Below are 27,208 nucleotides of genomic sequence, written 5' to 3' on the forward strand. Positions count from 1 at the left end.
TATTTAATTATTTTATCCTAAGTTTTCTATTAATTAAATAAATTTGTATTTATTTAATTAATTCATTTATCCTCTTCTAGCCTTTTCTCATTTAAATAATTTTATTTATTTATTTAAATTATCTTTCTCCTAAATTAAATAAACATTTTATTTATTTAATTGGTCCCACTTCCTCTATTAATTAAATAAATCTTTATTTGTTTAATTAATTCATTACCTTTTTCCGTCTACGACACATGCCATTTATCTCTTAATTTTCCTCTACCTACCCCCTTCATTATTTTTATTATTTATCCTACCTACCCTTTAATCCTAGCCGACCATTTATTTCTTTCACCTCTTAATCTTATCCCTCCATTTTCTAAAGTGTCTTATATATATAAGAGGATTGTCTCATCATTATCAACCCTAGTCAATACTTTATGCAACTATCAAGCCTTCTTGCAATCAAACAACTTCACAACCTCAATCCATTCTTTGTTGAGCTCTTGTACACATACAAAATCTAAGAGCAAATATATCAAACAAGATCAATGGAGATTAAAACCCTACTTGGCATGTGAATGGTATTATTGTTCAATTTGTTGATTTGCATGTTCTTAGGTATCTTCATTGGTGTATGGTGAATGTTTAATTGCAGGACTAGGGTTTGTTGTGGTTGGATCTTTGTGGTTTTGCAATAGTTTATCATCATCATTTTTCACTATATACACCACATATCCTGCCCTCTACGGTCCTGGATTGCCCTTCGACACCCCATCAAAGTTACTTTATACCATCCTTCCCTCAGTTTGGACCACTCCACCAACTTTGCCTTGCATGATTCCGGATAAACCCAATCATGCCTATTAATAGGTTGATATACAAATGAAATCTTAATGCAAATAAAAAGGAGGAAATATAAAATATAAAGCCACTTGATAAATTACGATTACACTAATTATTATTCATACTATCATATATATCTTAAATATAATCTATATAAAGTATGTCGAGAGATATCTTTTTCAAGGTGTATATTTAATTTTCCATTATTTCACTTAAATACTATAGTATTATAATTTATAATATCATAAATGGTAATATGCTTATTTATAAAAAATCTCCAAATAGATATCTTCATACTTTTTTTGATAAATATATTTAAAATATCTATACTACTTATTTTTGTAAAAAAATACTTGGTTTAGGATCCACAAACCAAGAAAAAAATGTAGGCAAGAGATTGTCATAAGTAGGTGGCACCAAGTTAGATCAAGAGCTAAAAAGGAAAACAAACGAACAACACACAACCATCAACATTGGACAACATAAGAAGCAACCCAAATCCACCCAACAAGGGAACAAAATGAATAAGCCTACAACCACAAAATATCAGCCATTACTAGGAGGATGAGGATGATTTGAAGAAAACATAAGATAAATTACACCACCAAACTCTATCACCAATGGCATCCAAGCAAAGAGTTTCACACCAAAGTTAGCCACCCAATCCACAACACATTTTCCCAATCGCTTGATATGAGAAAAACAGATGGCCACAAAGTCTTAATCAACACCTTAGAATCACCCTACATCGAAAGTGTGTTCCATCCTTTGTCTTGAGCAAGAGTCAGACCTCGCCACAAGGCCTAAACCTTTGCCAAATTGTTTGATTCATGACCATAGTCTGAATTAAATGGATCAACCAGTTGTCCCTCAGAGTCTCTAAAAACACTTCCACTACCAGCCTTCTTGGGGTTGCCCTTGACAACGTTGTCAAAATTGAACTTGATCCACCCCTTCTTTGGAGAGTCCCAACCGACCCTCTCTTTAGTTCTATGCTTAAAAATTCCTCCTCCCTTCAACCATGTACATTTGGGCCAAGCATTTTCCTACAACATCTCCTCTTCAACCAATACATGAGCCTTATCATTCAAAGTATCACCTATCTCATTTAGCAAGCTCTCAATCATGTCCCAAACCCTCTCTACTTCCTTCACCTTATCCTGAAATATTCTTCTATTCCGCTCAAGCCAAATGTTCCAGACAATAATGACCGACCCAACCAACCAAAGGAACCTCAAGCCAAGACTTTTAATCTTTAAGCACCATCCTTCCAAAAGAGAGGGGATATCAACAAGCATAACCCAACAACACATGCCACTGAAGCTAAAAAGAGGACCAAAGCTGTCCCAAAAAAAGAACAATGTAAAAATAAGTGATTGTTGTTTTCCTCATCTCTACCGCATAGGATGCATCTAGAAGGCCCAACCTTTCCTAGAATCTATAATCTATCCCACGTGAGAACCCTCTACCTCCCAATAGATATCTTCATACTTTTTTTATAAATATATTTATGATGTCTATACTAATTTTAAATAATTAATAAATTAAAAATTTCATTATTAAATCTCAACGCAAATTTAAAAAAGGAAATATAAAATATTAAGCCTCTTCATATATTATAATTATATTACAATTTATATTACGTAGTCTACCGACTCTTTTAAAAAAATTAAAAAAAAGAGAGCAGTAAACAACCCATAAAACCATGCTCTGAAATTCTGAATGATATGACCTATTTTCATCCAACGCTTGATGATCTACCCTATGAATGGATTATATATGCCAATCTCACTGTAGATGACGAATTACGACACGGCTAAAATCTCTCCAAAAGTTTGCAGCTAAAATTTCCTGATACGAGCTTCAATGGCGACGGAATCCGCGGCCCAGTTGCTCGAAAAAGTCAGATCCCACTTGCTGGAGCTCGCTGGATCGAATCCCGACACACCTTCTGCAACTCCTTTGCCCACATTATATGAAATAGTGGCGAATTCGGAAACAGGGCCCTTTCGATGCCAAAAATGTCGGGCCTCGCTGCTACGCGGCCCAAACTCTCAAATCTGTGCTGCCTGTGGAACAGAGAGAGAAGGTGTCGCTTCATCTTTCCAGATTTCTTTTGCTTCTACTTTGGCGTACCAGCTGCTTATGAATTCCTTTCAGCCCCAGGATTCGGTGAGTTTTTTTTGTTTTTTGTTTTCCCCCCAGAGTAAAGTTTTTCTTGATTTCAAAATTATATTTGATTTCTTTTGCTTCTAGTTTGGCAGTAAATTTGTAGAATGAAAGACACAATTATTTTCGATTAGGCTTTTTAATTTCCTTTTAACATGGCAGATTCTTTCTTTTTGTCCAAGGGGTCGAGATCTAAGTGGTCAAAGCGTTGAGTCTTATTGAAGAGATTTAAATTCCTAAATTGTATTTCGAAGTAGTGTTTCTTGGACTTCTGCTGTTTAGTTTCTAGTAAGAATTTTTAAATTATTATCTGAATTTAATGTTCTTAAAGAGCTAAGTATTATTATATAAAGGTACTAACTATAATAGGAATTTCTAAATTGTTATCTAAATTTAATGTTTGTAAAGAGCTAACGTATTGGTTGGCTCATATGCTCCATTGAACTATATTTGTAGAGTATCAGAAATAATTAAAAAAACAATCCTCTTTTCAGGGTATCTTTTGTTGTCTTGACTGACACTGTGTCTCATGCAGTTGCTTGTTTAATTTTGTTTAAAGGTGCACTGCACTGCTCATTTCTTTTTGATCTTTGGGATCCAGTTTTAAATTCTAATTTTTTATATTACTACATTTTAGAGGTAGAATTTCAAAATAGAAGTAAAAAGGAAGGAAAAAATGCGCAGCAAAGCGGCAAATTTGGGGTTGTAATTTGAACTCTCTCTCCATCTTCAGTTGAAATTTCAAGTTCTAATTCTAAACTATAGCTGTTGCAATATTTTAAGAGAAGATCTAGAGTGTTATACTGTACCTATTAAGAAACTGCATGGGGCTACCCAAACCTTAAAAACTAAGCAGGAAATAGTTGTATGGGACCATGCTGTTAGGGGCATCTCTTCCGCACTTAGCCTTGTACCCTTGTCCATTGTTGTACACCGAACCTATCTTGGTGGGTGTGGTATTATACGCAGTTTACCTATTGTCAATATGTTGTAATGTCTCGGGGTTCATCCTGCAGTGTATTGGTTAAGTTGTGGCATTGTCAATGGTGCCACCAAGGTTCAAATCCCGCTGGGCTACTGTGAGTGCAGGCTTGTGCCTTCGCTGTTCCAGTGGGCTCGTGATTGTGAACTGTTGTGGTGTTAATGCCACTGTCGGGGTGGTCCCCGTTTCACGGATCGATAAAAAAATATGTTGTCATGTCTCTTGGAGTTTGGCTGCCATATATTACTTAAATTTCAACACATTGTGATGTTTCCCGGGGTCTAATACCACATTCAGCCCATTTTAACACTTTATAATGTTAGATAGAATTTTAACTTGGGCCTCTACTTTGGAAATTATCTATTTTAACGGACACTCTACTCAGGTTATTGAGCATTATCTTACCCAATTACAATAGCTAATGATTTTTCCAGGTGCTTAGATGCAGTATTGTACTCAAATTCAACACTGAGCATGTTTCCTTGAACTTGAATCTGGTATTTTACCCATTTCTAATGCTTTATCATCTCTCTTGGGATTTGAAATTGGGCCTATACTTTGGAAGCACATTAATATCAGCAGTTATCATGTCCCTTGAGTTTGAACTTGGACCTCTGCTTTGAAAGCTCAACAGTGAATGACTTTCCCTCGTGTTTAGATGCAGTATTGTACTCAAATTTAACACTTCTCATGTCTCCTTGAGCTTCGATTTGGTATTTGACTCTTTTCTAATTCTTTATCATCCCTCACTGGATTTGAACTTGGGACTATACTTTGGAAGCCCATTAATGTCAGCATTTATCATGTCTCTTTGGTTTGAACTTGGGCCTCTACTTTGAAAGCTCATTTGCATTTACCACTTGAACTCATCCCATTGAACGTTTTGATTATGTTTTGATAATGTTAGTTATTACTAACCATATTGTTTGAGGTTTCAATCCCATGACCATTATACAAATCTCATGGGTTGATTTGTGACTTGGTCCATATGAAAACAAGTTTTTTATAGAACGCCTACTTTTGGTTCCTATGCATTTTTCTTGATATTCATTCTCCTACATTTTTGGTTAGGAAGCTTTTGAAAATTTGAAACCAGTCCCTTTAAGTGCTACATGGATAACTGTATACTTGGATGCAAAGTTTGGTTTGAAGGGTTAAGTAGTCTTTCAAATTTTACGTGGATTCATAAGCAAGCTCATCTCATTTTACACAAGTTGGATCGTGATCTCTTTTTGGAACTGAATCTTATTGGGCTAGAAAACAACCTAGTTGATTCCCCAATGGACCACCCCATTAACAATGTTTTTAAAGTCAGATTATTATTTTTCTTTTAGATGTTTATACTGAAAAATAAATTGAATGAATGATTCAATAATCAGATGATTACATTGAACGATATACACACGTATATATAGAGGTTACAAGACGATGTTCTATAATTAGAACATAACGTTAAAGTAAAAGATTAAAGAGCTAAAAGCTAAATTAAGCTTAAAAGCTAATTAATTAAAAAGAAAAAGCTAAATGCTAAATAAAGCTTAAAAACTAATTAATTAAAAAGAAAAAGCTATTTGCTAAATAAAGCTTAAAAGCTAATTAACTAAAAAGCTAAATGACCATTAAACAAGGAACTAAATATAGGTGACTAAAATATAATTAAATATTCTAATACCCTCCCTTAATTGTCATGCTATCTATCACACCAAGCTGCTCTCTAAATTTGAGAAACTTTGCCGGGCTCAAGGACTTGGTGAGGATATCTGCAGTCTGATCTTCTGTAGGAATGTACTGCAGTATCGCTGATCCATCTTCAACATGCTGGCGGATGAAATGACAATGAAGCTCCACATGCTTTGTCCGCTCATGGAAGACTGGATTTTTGGCTAATTTTAGAACCCCTTGATTATCACAAAACAAGGGAGTAGGTCATTGTTGAGACATTTGCATGTTTGCAAGCATCCTACGTAGCCAAATTGCCTCACATGCTGCCTTAATAGTTCATCGATACTCTGCTTCGGTCGAGGAAAGAGCTATTGCCTGTTGCTTCTTGTTGGTCCATGTGACTGCACCTGTACCCAAGCTGAAAACATACCCAGAAGTTGACTTTCTGTCATCAACACAACCTGCCCAATCCGAGTCTGTAAAACCAACCAGTCTAGGATCTTTGCTTCTGCTGTACAAAATGCCAAAATCAGGAGTGCCCTTTACATATCTAAGCACACGCTTCGCTGCAACCCAATGTTCAACTTTTGGGGCTGACATGAAGCAAGAAATATAGCTCACAGCATAACTGATGTCAGGTCTAGTGGCAGTGAGATAGATGAGGCTGCCCACTAGTTGCCTGAATGAAGACTTGTCCACTACAGGTGAATCTGATTTGGCTGATAATTTGAGCCCTATCTCCATAGGTGTAGATGCAAGTTTACAATCTTGCATTCGAAACTTATCTAGTAGGCTCTTGGCATACTTTGACTGAGAAATGAATATGTGGCTATCAGTCTGCCAAACCTCTACACCGAGACAATAATGGAGAAATCCCAAATCTGTCATATCAAAATGCTGACACAAATTCTGTTTGACTTGCATGATCAGATGTGCTGCATTGCCAGTGATGATGAGATCATCAACATAGACTACTAGAAATAGAATATCATCACTAGTATGTTTGACATACAAATTGGGATCTGAAGGACTCCTCTGAAAGCCTTGATCAATCAAGTACTTATCAATTTTGATGTACCATGCACGAGGAGCCTGTTTGAGGCCATAGAGTGCTTTGACTAGTCTACATACTTGGTGTTCCTTACCGACAACTTTGAAACCTGGAGGCTACGTCATGTAGACTTCTTCCTGCAAATCACCATTGAGAAAGGCACTCTTGACGTCCATTTGATGGACTTTCCATCCAAATTGAGCCGAGAGAGCGAGGACAAGCCTAATGGTACTCATCTTGGCTGTGGGAGCAAATGTCTCCTCATAGTCGATGCCCTCCTTCTGTGAAAACCCTTTTGCCACCAACCGAGCCTTGTACTTATCAAGACTTCCATCAACTTTATACTTGACTTTAAACACCCATTTGCAGCCAATGGGCTTCTTTCCTGGAGGAAGATCAGGCAATACCCAAGTATCGTTTTTCAGAAGACTATGTTGCTCCGCTGCCATAGCCTTTTCCCATTTAGGTACACCTTTAGCCTCTGTATATGTTTGAGACTCATAAATACTGTGAATGTTGGCCATAAGAGCAAAATTAACTGTGTGTTGTTGGCTCTTACATCTAACGGATCTACCCTCAATGAGCTCATCATCATGAAGATCACCAATGGTCTTGGCCCACCACTTAGGCTGGAGAGTAGAAGTACCAACATCTGCTGCAGGATGAAGAGTGCCCGAAATATCTGGAGCAAGCTCCTCTGGATGTGGATCGAGAAGATCTTGAGGAAAGTCAGGGGGTGCAATGTCATGCTTGGGAGATCCCACAACTTCAGAGTCAACTAAATCCCTCCCATCAAGTGGAGCTAAGGGAAGGCGAACACCCATACTTACAGCCTTTGGAGGGTGATCCTTAGTGCTCAAATCAGGAGAGGAAGGTTGAAAAGGCCCTCTTTCTTCATCAAATACTACATCTCGACTGAATATGAGATGATTAGTGTCTATATCAACCAGTCGATATGCCTTGTGGTTGTCACTGTAACCGATGAACATCAATTTCTGACTCTTTGGATCCAGTTTGGTGCGTGTGGCATTTGGAATCCAAACATAAGCTGTAGAGCCAAAAACTTTCAAATGACTGATTTTGGGCTTCCTGCCAGACCAAGCTTCCTCTGGAGTCATCTTCTTAACGACCTTTGTGGGAGACCGGTTCAGAAGGTAGACTGCAGTGAAGACCGCTTCCGCCCAAAAGTGTTTTGGAACATTTCTATGCTCCAACATAGATCGAGCCATCTTAGTGACTGTACGGTTCTTGCGCTCAACAACACCGTTTTGTTGTGGGGTGTAAGGTGTGGTAAGCTGATGCTTAATGCCATGTGATGCACAAAAGTTGGTGAACTCTGTAGAACAAAATTCCCCTCCATTGTCAGACCGAAGAGTGACTATCTGACAGCTAGACTCTTTTTCCACTAAGGCCTTAAACGTGTGAAACATGGTGAACACCTCTGATTTCTGCTTAAGAAAATAAACCCACATGCGTCTGCTGAAATCATCAACAAATAATAGAAAATACCTGCATCCAGTGACTGATGGAGTGTTCATGGGACCACAGATGTCTGCATGAACGAGTTGCAAGACCTTGGATGCTCTCCAAGCGTCTCCATCTGAAAACGGAGTCCTATGCTGCTTTCCAGCTTGACACGCTCCGCAAACTCCATGATTCTGAGTTTGAATCTCAGGTAATCCTACGACTAGATCCTCTCGAACCAACTGAGAGAGATAGTGAACATTGAGATGCCCATATTGCTGATGCCAAAGAGTGCTGATGGAAGTACTCCTAGCTGCCATGGCGAGCTCCTGAGAACCAGTAGAATCAACAAGTCTATAAAGACCATGATCCTCAATACCAACTGCAACTGTAGTGCGAGTCTCCCTGTCAACAATGCTGCACTTGTGCAACCCGAAGACGACATCTAGCTGTGGTGGATGTTGCATAATCTGACTGACTGACAGTAGATTGAGCTTCATACCAGGTACAAAGTATACATTGAGGAATATTAAATCCCTCCCACCAGATGAAATCTGAACGTCACCCTTGCCGACAATAGTATACTCTTCACCTCCACCAAAGATCACTGAATCAGTGAAAGGCATGTACTTTGTAAACCAATCCCGACGATGTGTGAAATGTCGAGAGGCTCCAGAGTCAATGTACCAGGCTGATGATTGAACATCATCAGAGGAGGTTTGGGCCATGAACGCATAGAAGGCAGATACCTTCTAATCAGGATGTGTGGCAGAATTGGCTTTCTGCTTGGACCCTCCCTGTTTGGATTGCTGGGATGCTATCAATTTCTGGCAATCTTTCACCAAATGGCCATATATATGACAGTAGGAACATTGTAAGCTCTTCTTTTTGGAAGACTGTTGAGGTTGACCTTGACCTTGTCCTTTCTGCTGGAAGGACGGAGCTTTACCCTTGTACTTATGTGAAGCTGAGGCTGTGAAAGCCTGTTCAGTGGATGAACTAGCGCTACTTCCAAACTGCTGCTTCCATCGATCTTGTTGGAGCAGCTTGTTGCAAAGATCAGGAAACTTCAAATCAACACTAGTAGAGGAGATATTGGGCGTATCAATGAAATGCTCGTAGGATCTGGGAAGGCTTTTCAGCGTGATCACTACCATATCCTCTTCCACCATGGTTCGGCCTATAGCTTCTAACTGATCACAGATGTCCTTGATCTTCGTAAGATGTGCCTGGATAGATGACTTCTCATCCATCATGTTAGAAAACAACATATTCTTCAAAAAGAAAGCTCGACTCTTGTCGGACGTTTCATGAAGATCCTTTAAAAGATCCCAGATCTCTTTTGCTGTTTTACCTGAAGGCACCTGTGGGAGTTGATCATTTGTGACAGAGAGTTTGATAAGCATGGCAGCCTCTCAATTCTTCACATCATGTTTATCTTGATCATCACCTGCTGTTGTAGGACGAGATTCCTTGCCCAAAACAAGCTGATCAAGGCAACGATACTCAAAGATGGTAAGCATACGCTGTTTCCAGGTGTTGTAGTTGCGGCCATTGAACTTCTGACTGTGTTCCAACATGATGTTGGTTAATGATGCCATCACGGAAATCGAGGTTGATCGAGGTCAACTAAGTGAAAGCAAGAGACAGAAGAATCTGATTTAAAAAAAAATCAAAATAGAAATAGCTGCTGAAAAAATTGAAACCCTATAGGAGAATTCTGGCATGAATTCCAAGGCACGAATTTTGAGGTTTGGAAGAAACCCAAAAATTAAAATTTTCTGCACCTAAAATAGCATAAATGGTGCCAAAAACAGCAAAAATCCCAACGTCCACAGAAATAGCAGAAATTGTGAACTGTTTTTAAATTCCAAGGCAAATTTGTTGGCACAAAAATCGAGGCATGGAAAACGATGCACCCAAAAAAATTTGAGACCAACCTAGAAAAGCTCTCGCAAAACCCACCAAGAATTTGAAAACAAAATGCAGATCCGATGGCTCAAAAATCGAGGCATGGAAAACGATGCACCCAGAAAAATATGACAACGACCCAGTTGAGCTCTCGAAAAACCCACCAAGAATCTGCAACCAAAATAAAATTTCGACTTGAACAGAAAGGTCAAAACCCTAGTCGAAAATTGCAGAAACCCTAGGAAAAAAAAACTGCCCAGGAAGAGAAAAAAATCTGCTTTTAAAAAAAAACAGTTTTAAAAAAAAATCTCTTCAATAAAAACTTCGAAAAATTTTAATAACAAAATTTTTTCGAAATTTTTAATTTCTATGCTCTGATACCATGAAAAATAAATTGAATGAATGATTCAATAATCAGATGATTACATTGAACGATATACACACGTATATATAGAGGTTACAAGACGATGTTCTATAATTAGAACATAATGTTGAAGTAAAAGATTAAAGAGCTAAAAGCTAAATTAAGCTTAAAAGCTAATTAATTAAAAAGAAAAAGCTAAATGCTAAATAAAGCTTAAAAGCTAATTAAGTAAAAAGAAAAAGCTAAATGCTAAATAAAGCTTAAAAGCTAATTAACTAAAAAGCTAAATGACCATTAAACAAGGAACTAAATATAGGTGACTAAAATATCATTAAATATTCTAATATATACATCATTTATACATGGGTTTTAAATACAAAACCATTAGTTAATAATTACTTGATGTGTATATTATTGTGACTTGTTTAATCTCCAATTCTGTATCTCATAGGCTGGAAAGCCATTTTTTGTGATTCTTAAACTTTTTTTACTTGCCCCAAAAATTCTCATAAATTCTTTTTCATAAATTCTTGAAGAGGTTCAAGAAACTCTCAGAATAATTTTGTAACGTTCTAATATGTACAATAGGCATGACTATATTGAAGTGTCATTAAATTTCAGTGTCCACATGTGCAAAAGGTGGATTGCACTTGAATATCCAAATTGGTAATGGTGGAAATACTTCTCCATAGATTAATTATATTGATGTTGAGAAAAAAATGATAGATAAGGTATTGGGAAGGACCCCTATTTACCCCAACTGCCCAAGTTTTAAATTGTGGTCAATATACCCCTAGACCTAGAGAACCGAAAATAGGGATGCGATGCAACTAGGGAAATAACTGGAGTTTAAAATCAGAACACTTGCAAGTGATGCCATGCCTTTTGGAAATATGTGATTATAATCACTCTAAGTTATATATATACACAAACAAAAAAAACTCCAAGTTATATATATACACACAAAAAAATAAACTCTAAGTTATATATATACACACTCAAAAAAATAAAAAAAATTAAAGAAATAGAGTGCAATTAGTTTTTGGATTTGATTGTGTATAAGTTTTTTTGTATCAACGTTTCGGATCACACTCCGTGATCCATCATCAGGATAAAGAGTAAAAGAGAGAGTGAAGAGAGCAAAATGATCTTTGTATTGGGCAAAATTATGCTTTTAGGGTTTTTGGATGTAAAAAAAGAGTAAAAACATGTCTGTTTTTGTTACTTTTTGGTGCTCAATGCCTTTGGGTATGCTTGGGCATACCTACACTCTTGAGTACATATCTTGGGCATACCCATGTTAGCAGCAAACAAGAAGGAAGATTGAGGGGGAGGGGGTGAATCAGTCTTCATCGGATCAAAGCAAATTAAACTTCAAAACATAAACTAATAAACTACAACAATACAGATAAGAAAATTAACAACACAACACACAACACCAAGATTTTTGACGTGTAAAACCTGGTTAAGGGAAAAACCACGGTGGGAACTTATCCACAGTCAAATGATACTCTGCAGTAGTATTTGAAAATTTTACAATGGGGAATGCACTTGCATTCAGACACACTGCCTAGAGCTCACTGCTCAAAAGATATTTGCCTGGAAGGCTACAACCCTTAGGGAAGTCTCATTGACTAATAATATGATTCGGACTACAATCCGGAAGAAATGAACTGCAATGATAGCATCTACAAATGCTTGATGATAGTTCTAGTTAAGCGCAATTGTCTGCTCTGCAACACCAATCTCACCTCAACACTTCATTGAATGATAAATCTCTTGTTTGCACATTCACCTCTTTCTGGTAATGCAGACACAATACTGACACCTAAATTACATAAGTATCTCACCTATATATACAAATCATCAACCTTGATAACAAGGTCGGCTAAACCCTCAACCCTCAACTCATAATTACAAAAATTACATTACACGATACAAAGATCGATCATCGGACCAATATAATGATTCACGTTACATAGCATGGACCTATCTCAAATTCCCAAACGATCACATCCACCGGAAATCATGCCAAGTTTAACCGCAACACGCTACACCACCAAAAATACCGCATAACACGAAAATCATCACCGGTTCATAGAAATCACCAAAAATCGCATAACGATCAATGCGGATCATCAAAACAAATAGGACACAACTAGGAAACACCAACAAGCATGTTAGAACCATCCGGAACAGTTGCACCAACACCACTTTTCAAATCTTCATTGATCAACATCTAGAAGCTGAAGAACACAACCAATCAACAGTTGTCACGAAGAAAGATAAATTGCGAAGCACCAAATCACGAACCATCTGAAATGAAGATACACAAGATCATCCCAAACAATATCCCAAAGTCTTAGCACAAGATCTGATCACACTCGAATATACCGAAGGAAATACCGGTCTCTACAAAACAATGATCAGCAAAACCAAACTACAAAACCGGATCAAAAAATCTTCCCAAACTCATCGGAAAAAATCACAGGAATATGTTGACATCAATGACAACAACATATCCTAGTAGCAGCAATGATCAACCAAATCCAACGATCTTCCCAACAATCCAACAATCTCCCCCTTTGGCATTGATGGCAACATATGAATGTGAAAAACAGTCAAAGCAAAGAAAGAAGATATCACCAGCAAACTCCCCCTAAGATCAAGATATATAAAGTAGTTTTTCACATGATCTCTCTCCCCCTTTGATAACAATGCCAAAGATCTCCAAAACAGAAAATCAAACTCTCTCTCAAAACAAAAATATGAATCTCTCTCCCTAGAACATACAACCAAATCAATAGACTACTCGAGCAGAGGAGCAACACCAACTCATCAATCCGGATAAAAGAATAAGGCTTTAAAGTCCATCTGATCAATGCAACTCAATGCTTCTAATTCTCATATGGAGGGGTGGATACCCCTAACTTGTCTCTCAAGTAGACAAATGTATCTGCAGGCAAAGGCTTAGTGAAAATATAAGCAATTTGTTCCTTTGTAGATACATACTTCAGCTTCACCTTCCCTTCATTGACTTTCTCTCTCAAGTAATTATATTTGATTGATATATGCTTAGTCTTTGAATGTTGCACCGGGTTCTTTGACATGTTTATAGCACTGAAATTATCACAGTATATAATAGTAGGCTCATCATGAATAACTCTGGTATCTTTTAACATTTGCTTCATCCAAACTATCTGAGTGCAATTACTAGCAGCAACAATGTACTCAGCTTTAGCAGTAGATAGAGATACTGAATCTTGTTTCTTACTTGCCCAAGAAACTAACTTCTTACCCAAGAAGAATGCTCCATCGATAGTACTCTTCCGGTCATCTACATCACCAACCCAATCTGCATCAGTGTAAAGCACATAACATGAAATCATCATTCTTTGGATACCATAAACCATAATCCATAGTTCCCTTTAGATATCTGATAATCCTCTTAACAGCAGTGACATGACTCTCCTTCGGATCAGCTTGATATCTAGCAGCCATACACACAACATGCATAATGTCAAGCCTAGTCTGAGTAAGATATAGCAGTCTACCAACCATAGATCTGTACAAACTTTGATTAGCTTTTGGGGATTCGTCATTTTTAGACAGTTTACAACTAGTCACCATAGGAGTTCCAACTGGTTTGGAATCATCTAGTCCAAACTTCTTCAACAGTTCCTTCACATACTTAGTTTGAGATATAAAGATACCTTTTCCTGTGTGTGCAATCTGCAACCTTAAGAAAAATTTAATCTCACCAATCTTAGACATCTCAAATTCTTTTTGCATATCACCGACAAACTTCATACTCATATCATCATCACCACCAAAAATAATGTCATCAACAAAGACCTCAACAATCATAATGTTATCGTTTTCAATTTTAAAGTACATACTATTGTCAACAACACCTTTCGTAAATCCCAATTTCAACAAATATTTGTCTAATCTAGCATACCAGTCTCTAGAAGCTTGTTTCAATCAATAAAGTGCTTTCTTCAACTTACATACCATGTCTCCATCATCCGATAGTGAAAATCCATCAGATTGCTCAATGTAAACCTCTTCCTCTAGATCACCATTCAAAAATGCAGATTTGACATCCATTTGATATACCTTGAAATCTTTATAAGCAGCATAAGCAAGTAGCAGCCTAACAGCCTTCAATTTTGGCAACCGAAGCAAAAGTTTCTTCATAATCAATCCCTTCTTGCTGTGAATACCCTTCGCAGACCAGTCTAGCTTTATTTCTGATTACTTCACCGGCTTCATTCAATTTGTTTCTGAAAACCCACTTAGTAGCAATAACATTTTTATCCTTAGCTCTAGGCACAAGTTCCCAAGTGTTGTTCTTTTCAATCCGATCTAACTCTTCTTCCATGGCCCTTATCCAATTTTCATCTTTATAGGCTTCAACAACATCTTTAGGTTCAACTTTAGAAATCAAACATACTTCTTCCGCAGCTAACCTTCTTCTAGTCATCACACATTTATTCTTATCATCAATGATCTGATTTTCAGAATGATTCAATCTAACATACCTCGGAGTCTTCCGATTGTTCTAATCCTCATCATCAACAACAACAACATCCGGATTAACAGTCTCTACCGAATCTTTCTGCTTAGGCTCTTCAAGTTGAATAGGAGCTAAGACAACATGTTGACCATCATCATAAGCTCTGATCTCCTTCCCAAGGTTCTCATCTACCTTCACATTTGCACTCTCAACTATCTTTCTCAGTCTCTTATTATAGCATCGGTAGGCTTTACTCTTTGGAGAATATCTAAAAAAGATACCTTCATCACTTCTAGCATCAAACGTTCCAAGATCCTCATCTCTCTTGATATAACATTTGCTACCAAAAACTTTGAAATATCTTACAGTAGGAACATGACCAAACCAAAGCTCATAAGGGGTCTTACCGGTATCACCTTTGATATGAACTCTGTTAAATGTATAGACTGCAATGCTAATGACTTCTCTCCAGTAGATCTTCGGAACATTTCCTTCAATCAACACAGTTCTTGCAGCATCCAAAACAATACGGTTCTTCCTTTCAACAATTCCATTATGCTGTGGGGTTGTAGGAGCAGATAATTGTCTTCTGATTCCATGCATCTCACAGAAAGAATTGAACTCACTGGAATAGAATTCTCCACCTTTATCAGATCTCAGACACTTCAGCTTCAATCCGGACTCAGTTTCAACTTTAGCTTTGAATATCTTGAATTTCTCAAATGTTTTTGATTTTTCCTTCAAAAAGACAACCCACATCATCCTGGAATAATCATCAATTAGCAGCATAAAGTATCTATCACTCTGCACACTTCTAACATTTGTGGGTCCACATAGGTCATTATGTACAAGATCTAGCAATCCATTAGATGTATAAGGTTTGCTCTTGAAATAAATTCTTGTTTGCTTACCCAACTGACATTCCTTACATATCGGATTAACAGGTTTAACAATCATAGGTAGATCGCTAACAGCTTGTGTAGAACTGATCTTAATCAATGAATCAAAGTTTACATGACACATCCTTCTATGCCACAACCAACTCTCATCTATCTTAGCAATCAAACAACTTTTCTCACCAGCATTCAAATGAAAAATGTTACCTTCAGTCTTTAGTCCTAGTTGCAATCTCTATACCGGAGGCATTCAAGATCTTGCATTTACCATCCTTGAATGTAGATCATAACCCTTATCAACCATCTGTCCAACACTCAAAAGATTACGCTTCAAACCTTCAACATACAAGACATCATTAGTGTTATGCTTACCATCAAAAGAAATAGAACCTCTCATGGATTAAATAGGCTTTGTCATCTCCAAATCTAACTATTCCACCATCATACCTTTCCATGCTTACAAATTTGCTTTAACATTGGTCATATGATGTGAACAACCATTGTCAATCACCCATTCACTTTTTTCTTCTACTTTAGCAGCCAAAGTTTTCTTCTCAACAAAACAGCTAGTGGAATCAATAGGTACAGGTTTGTCTTCTTTAATGGCAATAAACACAACTTTATCTCCTTTTGATTCATCATTTGTAACACCTTCATCTACAGCATAATAACAATTCTTCTGGTTCCTAAACTTCGGGTTAGACTTATAGGGCTTATCATACTTTTCATGCTTCTCGTATCTATCATTTATGTCATGCTTATCAAACTTATCATGTCTGTCATACTTAGCCATTCTCTCCGGGCATCTAGAAGCAAAATGTCCTATCTTATTACAAGAAAAACATTTCAAAGGCAACTTTCCATCATACTTACCGGCACCTTTAGGCAATCTCCGGGCAATCAGTGCTTCAAGCTCATCAAGCTCTCTTTCTTGCTCAGCTATCTCTCTTCTTTCTCTTTCATATCTGGATATCCCACACTCATCATGATCAAATTTTTGCTTATCGGATTCTGATGCTGATGCTCTAAATGCAGTCTCAAACTTTCCATGTGATTCTCCAAATTCGCTTAGCTCAAATGCAACAAGTTTTCCAACCAACACATCTCTTGTTACTGTAGTCACACTTCGAATCTCATCAATAGCAGCAACATTATGTTTACAAGGAGGCGGCAAAGATCTCAACACCTTAGCAAAAATCTCATCGTCCTCAATCTTTCCACCGGCATTCCTGATACCAAGGACAAGTTCATTCACCTTAGCCATGTATGAATGTATATTCTCATCATCTCCCATCTTCAATGTCTCATACTTTCCTTTCAAGCTCTGCAACTTAGCAATTTTCACTTGACTATCACCTTCATACAGGATCTCAAGCTTCTCCCAGATCTCATGTGCGGTCTAAAGTCCCATAACATTTGTCATTTCAGAATTAGTCAGGGCACTAAGCAATGATTCCTTCGCTCTGATGTTATATTCTGCTTCCTTAACCTCATCAGGATTGGATGGTCCATTTTGAGGAACAACATAGACATTCTTAGTAATCCTCTCCAAGACATTTCAAGTGCACCTCCATTCGGCTCTTCCATATAGTATAGTTACTTCCATCAAACCTCATACTATCCTTCTTGAAAAGAATACCTTGAGCTGCCATCCCGGATCTCCTCAAGTGATTAAGCTTCTACCGGAGGATCTAGCTCTGATACCAATTGTTAGCAGCAAACAAGAAGGAAGACTGAGAGGGGGGGGGGGGGGGTGAATTAGTCTTCACCGGATCAAAGCAAATTAAACTTCAAAACATAAACTGATAAATTGCAGCAATAACAGATAAGCAAATTAACAACACAACACACAACACCAAGATTTTTGACGTGGAAAACCTGGTTAAGGGAAAAACCACGGTGGGAACCTACCCACAATCAGATGATACTCTGCAGTAGCATGTGAAAATTTTACAATCGGGAATGCACTTGCATTCAGGCACACTGCTTAGAGCTCACTGCTCAAAAGATATTTGCCCGGAAGGCTACAACCCTCAGGGAAGTCTCACTGACTTACAATATGATTCGGATTACAATCCGAAAGAAATGAATTGCAATGATAGCATCTACAAATGCCTGATGACAGTTCGGGTTAAGCACAATTGTCTGCTCTGCAACACCAATCTCACCTCAACACTTCACTGAATGATAAATCTCTCGTTCGCACATTCACCTCTTTCTAATAATGTAGACACAATATCGACACTTAAATTACATAAGTATCTCACCTATATATACAAATCGTCAACCTTGATAACAAGGTTGGCTAAACCCTCAACACTCAACTCATAATTACAAAAATTACATTACAGGATACAAAGATCGATCACCGGACCAATATAATGATTCACGTTACATAGCATGGACCTAATTCAAATTCTCAAACGATCACATCTACCAGAAATCACTCCAAGTTCAACTGCAACACGCTACACCACCAGAAATACCGCATAACACGAAAATCATCACCGGTTCATAGAAATCACCAAAATGCGCACAACGATCAATGCGGATCATCAAAACAAATAGGACACGACTAGGAAACACCAGCAAGCACATCATAACCATTCAGAACAATTGCACCAACACCACTTTTCAAATCTTCATCGATCAACATCTAGAAGCTCAAGAACACAACCAATCAGCAACTGTCACGAAGAAAGATAACTTGCGGAGCACCAAATCATGAACCATCTGAAATGAAGATATACAAGATCATCCCAAACAATATTTAAAAGTCTTAGCATAAGATCTGATCACACCGGAATATATCGGAGGAAATATTGGTCTTTGCAAAACAGTGATCAGCAAAACCAAACTACAAAACCGGATTAGAAAATCTTCCCAAACTCACTAAAATAAATCACAGGAATATGTTGACATCAATGACAACAACATATCCTAGTAGCAGCAATGATCAACCAAATCCAACAATCTTCCCAACAATCCAACAACCTAGGCATACTTGTACCCAAACATACCCTGTATAGGTGCGGGAGGTCTTAACGGCATACCTGATAACTTAGTATAGCTTGCATATAATAAACAAAACCACCATAAAAAAATTAAAAAAACTACTTTGATGTCCTTACTCATTATTAAAAATAATAAAATCAGCAATCAATGTTATATGGGTCTTAATAAAGATCATCATTATTGACATTAGATGATTTTAGGTAGATTAGGATCATCACAAGGAGTGCCACTGACATTGACACTAAAAATATGTTGGCTATTTGACTCCTCAAAAAATGGAGATTGTTGGGCAGTGGAGTCATCCAAGTTAGTAGGCACTGCTTCTACATCCCACAACTTTGTTACCCCTTCCTTATAGTCATTTTGCTTGTTCAAAAGAAGGTACAAGTTGGAATGTACATAAACTAAGTCCTTTACCTTTGTTTATGCTAAATTGGTTGTACTTTACCATGTAGATGTTGTTTGTATTTCAATTATGCTTAGAAGAAGATGAATAGGCAACAACCCATTGAGGCAAAATTAGAAATGAAACTTTAGAGTTGATTTTTTTTAAATGAAAAGTAATTTAGATTTATAGAGTTTGATTAAAAAAAAGAAGCTTGCAGTAAAACTTTGATTGCAAGAGGTTGTAGGTGTTGGAATGTTTAACTATTGAGGTAACACCAATTGTGAGCATCTTTCTTGTCTCAAAGAGCAGAAATACTTTGACTATTAGAGTATACAAAACAAACAAACTCATTCATGACTACGTCCTCCAAATTAGGATTAGGGAAGAGTCTAGCAAACATTAGTTTTTACCTTTCATTAACTTGTGCATCTTTATATGGTGCAATCTTTGACAACAAAATGATCTTAGTGTTGTAACATTTTGGAGTCAATGCAGAGTCAAGAAGATCTAATGGGGTGATCATTTTGTTCTGTTGCTCAGCAAGAATTGTTTGTACCTATTTGAAAAAAGTTTTGTCAAGATCTTTCTCTTTCTCATTTATGATGGTCATCATCTTCTCAATCTTTGAGTTGATGTCATCATATACGTTTTGCGAACATGGCTTATCCATTTCAATATAACAAATCATACTCAAGATGGGCCCGACGAAACTAAGAAGATATTCCACATGAATGCTTCAAGTGTCATTTAGGATCATCCATTCAATATTTATTGCCCTTTATTGTTGGATTGCCTTCATATAGACAAAAAATCATTGACGACCATGCGAGAAAGTGCCTCCCACACCTTAATAAGTCGTCTCAAGACGATTGTGTTAGAGGTGAATTGGGTTTTTTTAACATATTAAAAAACATTTTTAAAAGAAAAGAAAAGAAACTAAAAGTTAAAAAAAATTACTGAAGTAAAATATAAATTATATTGATTTGCTTATTTTTAATAACTTTAAATTTGAAAATGATTTGAATATACCCTTGTGACACGTGGTGATTGGTGATGAGCGTTTGGGTCTTTTTGGCATTGTCATGCACTTGTTTGATCTAATTAATTGTTTTGCTCATCTTTTGGAGCATAAGGTTGAGTTAGTGGACCACAATGATCAAATAGCAATTTTTGACATCTTCCCATTCATTAGAAATGATAGATACTCTATCTTGACCCACAAATCCCTAATCGGCTTCAACAAATCTTATACAAGTTTCATCTCCTTTGCCAATAAGGCTTTTAGAAGCCAATTTCGGGGTTAGGTTTCAGTTTTTATGTTGACTAGTCATCCTAGGTGGTAAAAAATAACTTAAAAATAGCCTGGGTTCTTCCCATGTTTGCTGCAAGCCTGCAGGTACTGCATAATGGATTTGGATTCATCTGGGTCTGTTGTAGAGTGAATCCAGATGAATTTGGGTCCATTATGTAGCAGTAGGACCCTGCCTGGATCAACAAGGGACCTGTACTGGGAACGAATTGGACCTGGATGTGGGGATTTTCCAGAGTGAACTAGTAACTTCTTAAAAGGAAAGGCATATCTTGATATAGACAAAATAAGAGATCAAGGACTTTTTACTGCTTGAGTTGCCATTTTCCCTCATGACAATTTCATAACTTAATAGTGTGGAAATTCAACATGGAGGTTAAAATGGTGAATTATGTCATAGTATCAAACATATAGCTACAAAAGTATGATTTGAGCCTTAGTCCTGAGGCATGTGAGCCTTTTAATTGCATTGCAGTTGAACCCTTTAAAAGGGCATGTAAATTAGAATATATATATATTTTTTTTAAATTTAAACTATTCTTCAACTCAAGGCATTACCTCCATTCATGACCATGGTTTGTAACAGAAATTTTAAATTTTGCAAGCTTCACCCTTTTGTACTCATCCTGGGTTATAAAATCCCTTTGTCATCATCAGCGTCATAAGAGCATCCACTCGTAAGTTTTCCAATCTTTGATCAATTTTAAATTTTGCAAGCTTCACCCATTTGTACTCAGCCTGGGTTGTAAAATCCCTTTGTCATCATCAGCGTCATAAGAGCATCAACTTGTAAGTTTTCCAGTCTTTGATCCCTCATTAAAGATCTGCAAAAGAATTCTGGTACCACATGTATCATAACTGCATTCATAGCACAATTATTTTAAAGTTTTAAAATAAATTGGAATGCTTGCACCCTCAAAAAATGAAAAAAAATCAGAATAGTAATGAAGGAAATAATTCTCTTAATGATAATTTATTGATATTGAGAAATGCTTTGTTGACTTTATTTGCCAAAATTTACAAGGGCATAGTAATGAATCATATATTTTTTAGGGAATATTTATCTTATAAGGTGTAGATTTGCCTAGAAAGGTTCATCAAGTGCATTGTTCTTGTATTCACTAATTTAGTCCTCAAAAGTTTCTGGAGTAGCTAATTTACATTTTTTACCCAATGATAATGGTTTGAATTATTTCATTGCATTCAAATTTAGTTCTGAAGAGATTTTAGAGGGAATTGGTCTTGAGATTTTGCTTCTGATGAGATTTTAGTGATGGAATTGATCTTGGGATTTTGCTTCTGGTGGGATTTTAGTGATGGAATTGATCTTGAGATTTTGCTTCTGATGAGATTTTGGTTTAAAATTACCAGTGTTCAAACCAGTCAGATGTTTATGTCAATTAGATATTGTTGATTGCTGAAATTATAGAGTTCAGGAGTCATCCGTTAATGGTCATAACTAGAAGAATGTTGCTAACACTATAAATGTGATTTGGTTTCAGTCAACAGAGTAGAAGTCTTCTGCGTGTTCAGGTTGATGGCTAAACAATATCTAAATGTTGAGGAATGCTTCACAGTTTTTTACACAACCATTTTATGCAACCAAGAAAATGGTTGTAGGAGAGTTCTTTTCATAACAGAAAGTTTGTCTGGAATACAGTTCTACTGTGTAAATTTTAAATGCATGTTTGGGTGCTATAAAACAGATCAAATCCCTAAAGTTTAAACTGAAGAGGAGTGAACATAAGGAACATATTATGATTATCAAGCATAGTCAGATTGAAGCAGAATATACTAAAGCATAGATAGACAGATCATGCAGATCCAGTCCTGATAGATTCAACTAAATTTATTCTTAGGCAAGTGGCAGAAACTTGATGAAGCAGGAATTTCTGGAATATTTTGACTAAAGTATTTTCTAGCTAATGAGCTTATTCTGTGCTGTATTTTAAAATTCATGTGCATGCTATAAAAAACAAAAGCATTATTGTGATTAACAGCAAAAATTAATGTTTATTGGAATTTAATCATGCAAGACTAAGGTGAATAAAAATATTTTTCAGAATTTGTTTTGACGTATGACAGAAATATTTTTGTAGTTTTCTTCTGATTTTTAGAAGACACACTAAATGTGTAGGTAAAAAAATGTTAAGCTATACAATCATCATCTCAACTGATATTGGCAATTCATAAACATTGGAATTCCAGATCTTTGGGCAAGGGAATACATTTTAGAGAGATTGTTGCATGTCAAAATGCATATTTAACTTGATGAGTCACAGATAAACTCCTCAATCCATGCCGAAAAGTTTCTTACAACTTACTTTAATCATAACAGGATGTGCTATAATCTTTGAACCATACTGAACTGTTTCATTATTCTCTAGTAACTATTTATGCGGTGCCTAAATTACATACTATATTTGTGAATTGTTATTTTGAAACTTGGCACTTATTTTGAATTTAATAATTATACATTTTAGCTGTCAAGCCCAAAGATGGTTAAGCAAAGCTCAGGTCTAGGTCTTGTAATTTTTTTGTAGCTACGTACATAAACAAAAAGATTGGATCCTGAAGCAGGTGCCACTTCAGGGCAATGCTTTGCATCATGGAATTTAATGTAGGATCCAATTGTTTTTGTAAGTGAGATCTATGACTGGGATAGAAGGGTTGATGTAGTGAATTTAGTTGGAGAAATTATGTAATAGTGAGCAATATACCTCAGGTATAACTGTATTTTTTGAACAGGATAAAAGTTAGCTGAGCATATATTCGGATCAAAGTAATTTCGTAAAGTTGGCAGGAGGTGGCTACTGGAAAGGGTACTCAACATGTTGAAGCAGCAAGCTTGCAAACTCAACAGACAGAAACGGTGGATGGACTTATTGCATGCGATATATTGAATTTGGTATTGAAATGGCCTGAGGATGAGGCAAGATCCAAGGAGCAGGCAAGTGTGACACAAACTGCAAGTGCTAATGCCCCTCATGGAATGGAATTTGATTTAGAAGATTTCTTTGTTCAGTCAAAATCACATAATGTTGTTGGTCCCCTAAAAGAAATTTTCACATCAACACATCATGTAGAAGACGTGCAGTGGCATGCTCCTGCTGATTCCATGCCACAGGTAAGTTTGAGTGAGATTAAAATAGACCTCTTTGGTGCACAGCAAGGGAGGCAGACTCAAACACATGCCGGAGACGATCCCTTTGGTGATTTTAAAAGTGTTAATTCAACTCTTGACAATTCTGAATCAAAGAGTCAAGAAGTTTTCACATTAACGGATCTCATAGAAGACGTGAAGTGTCACGCACCTGCTGATTCAATGCCACAAGTAAGTTTGAGTGAGAGTAACATGGACCTTTTTGACGCACAGCCACAGAGGCAGACTCAAACACATATTAGAGATGACAATATCTTTGGTGATTTGAAAAGTGCCAATTCAACACTCTATAAATCTGAATCAGAGAATCAAGAAGTTTTTGCATCAACGCATCACACAGAAGAACTGAAATATCATGCTCCTGCTGATTCTATGCCACAAGGAAATTTGAGTGAGAATAGCATGGATCTTTTTGGTTCACAGGCAGGGAAGCAACAGATTCAAACACATGCTAGAGATGATGATCCCTTTGGTGATTTGAAAAGTGCCAATTCAACACTCAATAAATCTGAATTAGAGAATCAAGAAGTTTTTGCATCAACACATCACACAGAAGAACTGAAATATCATGCTCCTGCTGATTCTATGCCACAAGGAAATTTGAGTGAGAATAACATGGATCTTTTTGGTTCACAGGCAGCGAAGCAGCAGATTCAAACACATGCTAGAGATGATGATCCCTTCGGTGATTTTAGAAGTGCAAATTCAATACTTGATGATTCTGGATCAAAGAATGAAGAAGTTTTCACATCAACACATCACATAGGAGATGTGAAGTGGCATCCTCTTGTTGATTCCATGCCACAAGTAAGTTTGAATGAGAGTAGCATAGACCTTTTCAGTTTGCATCGAGGGAGGCAGCAGACTGAAACTCATACTAGAGATGATGATCTCTTTGGCGATTTTGAAAGTGCCAATTCAACACTTGGCAATTTCGAATCAAAGAATCTAGATGTTTCAGCAGCTTCATTCAATGATTATCCCTTTAATTTAATGGAAGAAACAAATTCATTGGACTGGAACATAACCCGCCATTCCACTTTTCATGGCCAAGATTTATTTGCAGACACAGGGAATAGTATGGAACATGTCACACCCATGCAAGGAAGCTGGATTCAAGATGATCCTTGGTCAGCTGTGATAACCGAGGAAAAAATCATAGGAAGTTCTAATGATCTCAAGAAAAGTTCCGATTTGCAGCTAGACTGGCCAGGAAAAAATCTTTTGATAGACACTCTAGATCCATTTGCTGGTTCCATTTGGGAGCAGCGTGATATTTCACATCATGATGAATCAACTACAGAAATGAGTAGAAGTCATACACCAGGTGAAAATGGAGGGGAGGAACCTGATGTTCTTTTTGCAACAGATCTGGCCTCCCAGGCATTAGAGTTAGACAAGGAGACTACAAGTATGAACAGCATCTTAACTGAAACTAATAGATTCAACAGGTGCGTCAATATTCTTTCATTGCTATTGCTTTTCAGCATTCATGACATTTCCTTTGCTTGCAGAGCTCATATCTTGCTTGCATTTTCATAAGATGTATATCATGTATTTAATCATCACTACTGTAGTCAGATTGCTTGTTTTTTCATAAGATGTAGTCATAAATCTAAGATGCTTTGCAAGTTCACTGGATATGTTTTATAGTGGCTGTTAAAAACTTTAATCTTGTTTTATAGTGGCTGGATAGAGTTCCACAACATTCTTTGCCTAACAATGGTGCACCCATAAAACTAGTTTGTAGTTCAATAGTAGAACCTAAATATGAGAGGTATTGTTACAACGCATGACAGGAGACCAACCACACTTTTCTGTATGCTAGAATCTAAGAATGAATAGAGATCTTTTATATGGTCATGCTTTCTCCTTTGACTGCTCAGATTTATCCAGCTAACTAGCTTTAACACAAGCTTGGGGCCATGAGGCATCTGTGAAAAAAGGAGAATTATGCATTAGTGATGAGAGAAATTTTTTAAACTAGTTCGTGGGGACCATTTGAGCATTTATTGGCTCAGCATTCATTGGGCCATGTTTTGGGATTCTTGGAAGTGGGTATGTTCTCATTTATAACAAAATACATTTTGCCAGTAAACATGAATTCCCTATAACTGGTTATGTCTCTTATTTGAGGCTTGTTTGTATTCCTGCTGTTGCTCATAATAGCAGGGCCATAACCTTGATAAAAGGTAGCTATAGATATCCTCTGAAAGAATATCATACGTTAATTAATCCGAGCAACAACTTAAGAGAACAGCTTCCTTTGTAGAAGACTGAATGACCTTGGCATCGGATAACTATCAGAAGCCTATATTTATTATTCACGCATTCTTGCAATAGCTGCAAGTCTTCCATTGGAATGCAAGTAAAAGTAGTCTGAAATGAAATTAAAGAAGAGGTGGACTTGAGGAATGAAACTGGTCTGATGGGAGCCAGATACGTGGAAAACTTGGATGGTCCATACCAACAAGGCTATGCAACATATATTCAATACCACAGTTTTAGAACCTGGCAAGTTACTTGCCAACTTCTGAATTAAATGCCTTGGGAGGTACTCGTCCGATTTCCATTTGTGTATTTGAACAATTTTTCAACATTTTTTCAACATTTTTTCTAGCAATGCAATAATTAAATCCTGATGATGGATCACTGCAACTAAACATTTTTCTCTCTAGCTCTCTATTGTACTGATGATCAGTCAAATCGAGAAACTACATGTGCTAATTATTATGGACTCTGGAAATCTGATGTCTTTTATTATTCTTTTGTTGAGTAGCATTACCCTGTCTTTCAGTTGTGTAGCAAGTAAGAAAAATGTAGATGCTTTTCTTCATGCATGGCTTGCCCAAACACTAGATTTCAAAGAGCATTGGTTGTTTACAGAAACGTTTTCTATGTATTCTGCAGGGTAGAATCTAGGGAAGTTGATCATCAAACCAAACCTAATTCTGCTTCTCTAGAGATGGAGGACATGTTGGCTGCAATGCCAAAAGGATCTTCAAATGATGACTCTGGACATGTTTTAGAATCCTTGCTTTCTGAAATGCATGATCTTTCGTTCATGCTTGCAGATCATCTTGTGATACCTGATAGAAACGGGAAGCATTCAATATACTAAATTACATTGTTATTTTTGAGTTTTCTTTTGTATTGTTTATTTTATAATCTTCTACAGTGCATTTAATTATTTAAATGGCCAGTTTGAATTGAAGGCCATATGTATTGTAGGGCTGAAGTGTCGGGTAGTTGTTCTTATCATAGAGATTAGTTCTAATAGAGTTGGGTTTGATTGTGTCTAGGTTTTTATAGGTTCATTGGATTGCTATGTGATTCATCAGGTGATCTGAATATATAAATTGTCAAAGAAATTTCAGTATATTTTGCTTTGTAAGAAAACAATTATTTTTAAGTGTAAAGTTGAGCTATGTTTACCACTGTAATACAATAAATCATGACCTGTAAAATGATCTTAGATCTAAGAAAA

At 36.7% G+C, this 27,208-nt stretch overlaps 1 protein-coding gene across 1 annotated transcript; it reads left to right on the forward strand.

Moving 5' to 3' along the window:
- The first annotated feature begins 2,494 nt into the window (after positions 1–2,494).
- On the forward strand, positions 2,495–27,102 carry LOC131062804 (uncharacterized). Its single transcript, XM_057996546.2, has 3 exons — positions 2,495–3,000; positions 23,362–25,172; positions 26,632–27,102. The coding sequence occupies exons 1-3, from the start codon at positions 2,695–2,697 to the stop codon at positions 26,840–26,842; spliced, it is 2,328 nt and encodes a 775-aa protein (XP_057852529.2). The 5' UTR covers positions 2,495–2,694; the 3' UTR covers positions 26,843–27,102.
- The last annotated feature ends 106 nt before the right edge of the window (positions 27,103–27,208 follow it).

This window comes from Cryptomeria japonica, chromosome 9 (assembly GCF_030272615.1).
Source record: "Cryptomeria japonica chromosome 9, Sugi_1.0, whole genome shotgun sequence".
Taxonomy (NCBI): Eukaryota; Viridiplantae; Streptophyta; class Pinopsida; order Cupressales; family Cupressaceae; genus Cryptomeria; species Cryptomeria japonica.

Excerpts from the sequence above, each read along its gene's own strand:
- LOC131062804 (XM_057996546.2), top strand. The coding sequence starts at position 2,695 with ATGGCGACGGAATCCGCGGCCCAGTTGCTCGAAAAAGTCAGATCCCAC. Across the intron at positions 3,001-23,361 it reads CCTTTCAGCCCCAGGATTCG|GAGGTGGCTACTGGAAAGGG; the intron begins GTGAGTTTTTTT and ends TAAAGTTGGCAG. Across the intron at positions 25,173-26,631 it reads GAAACTAATAGATTCAACAG|GGTAGAATCTAGGGAAGTTG; the intron begins GTGCGTCAATAT and ends TGTATTCTGCAG.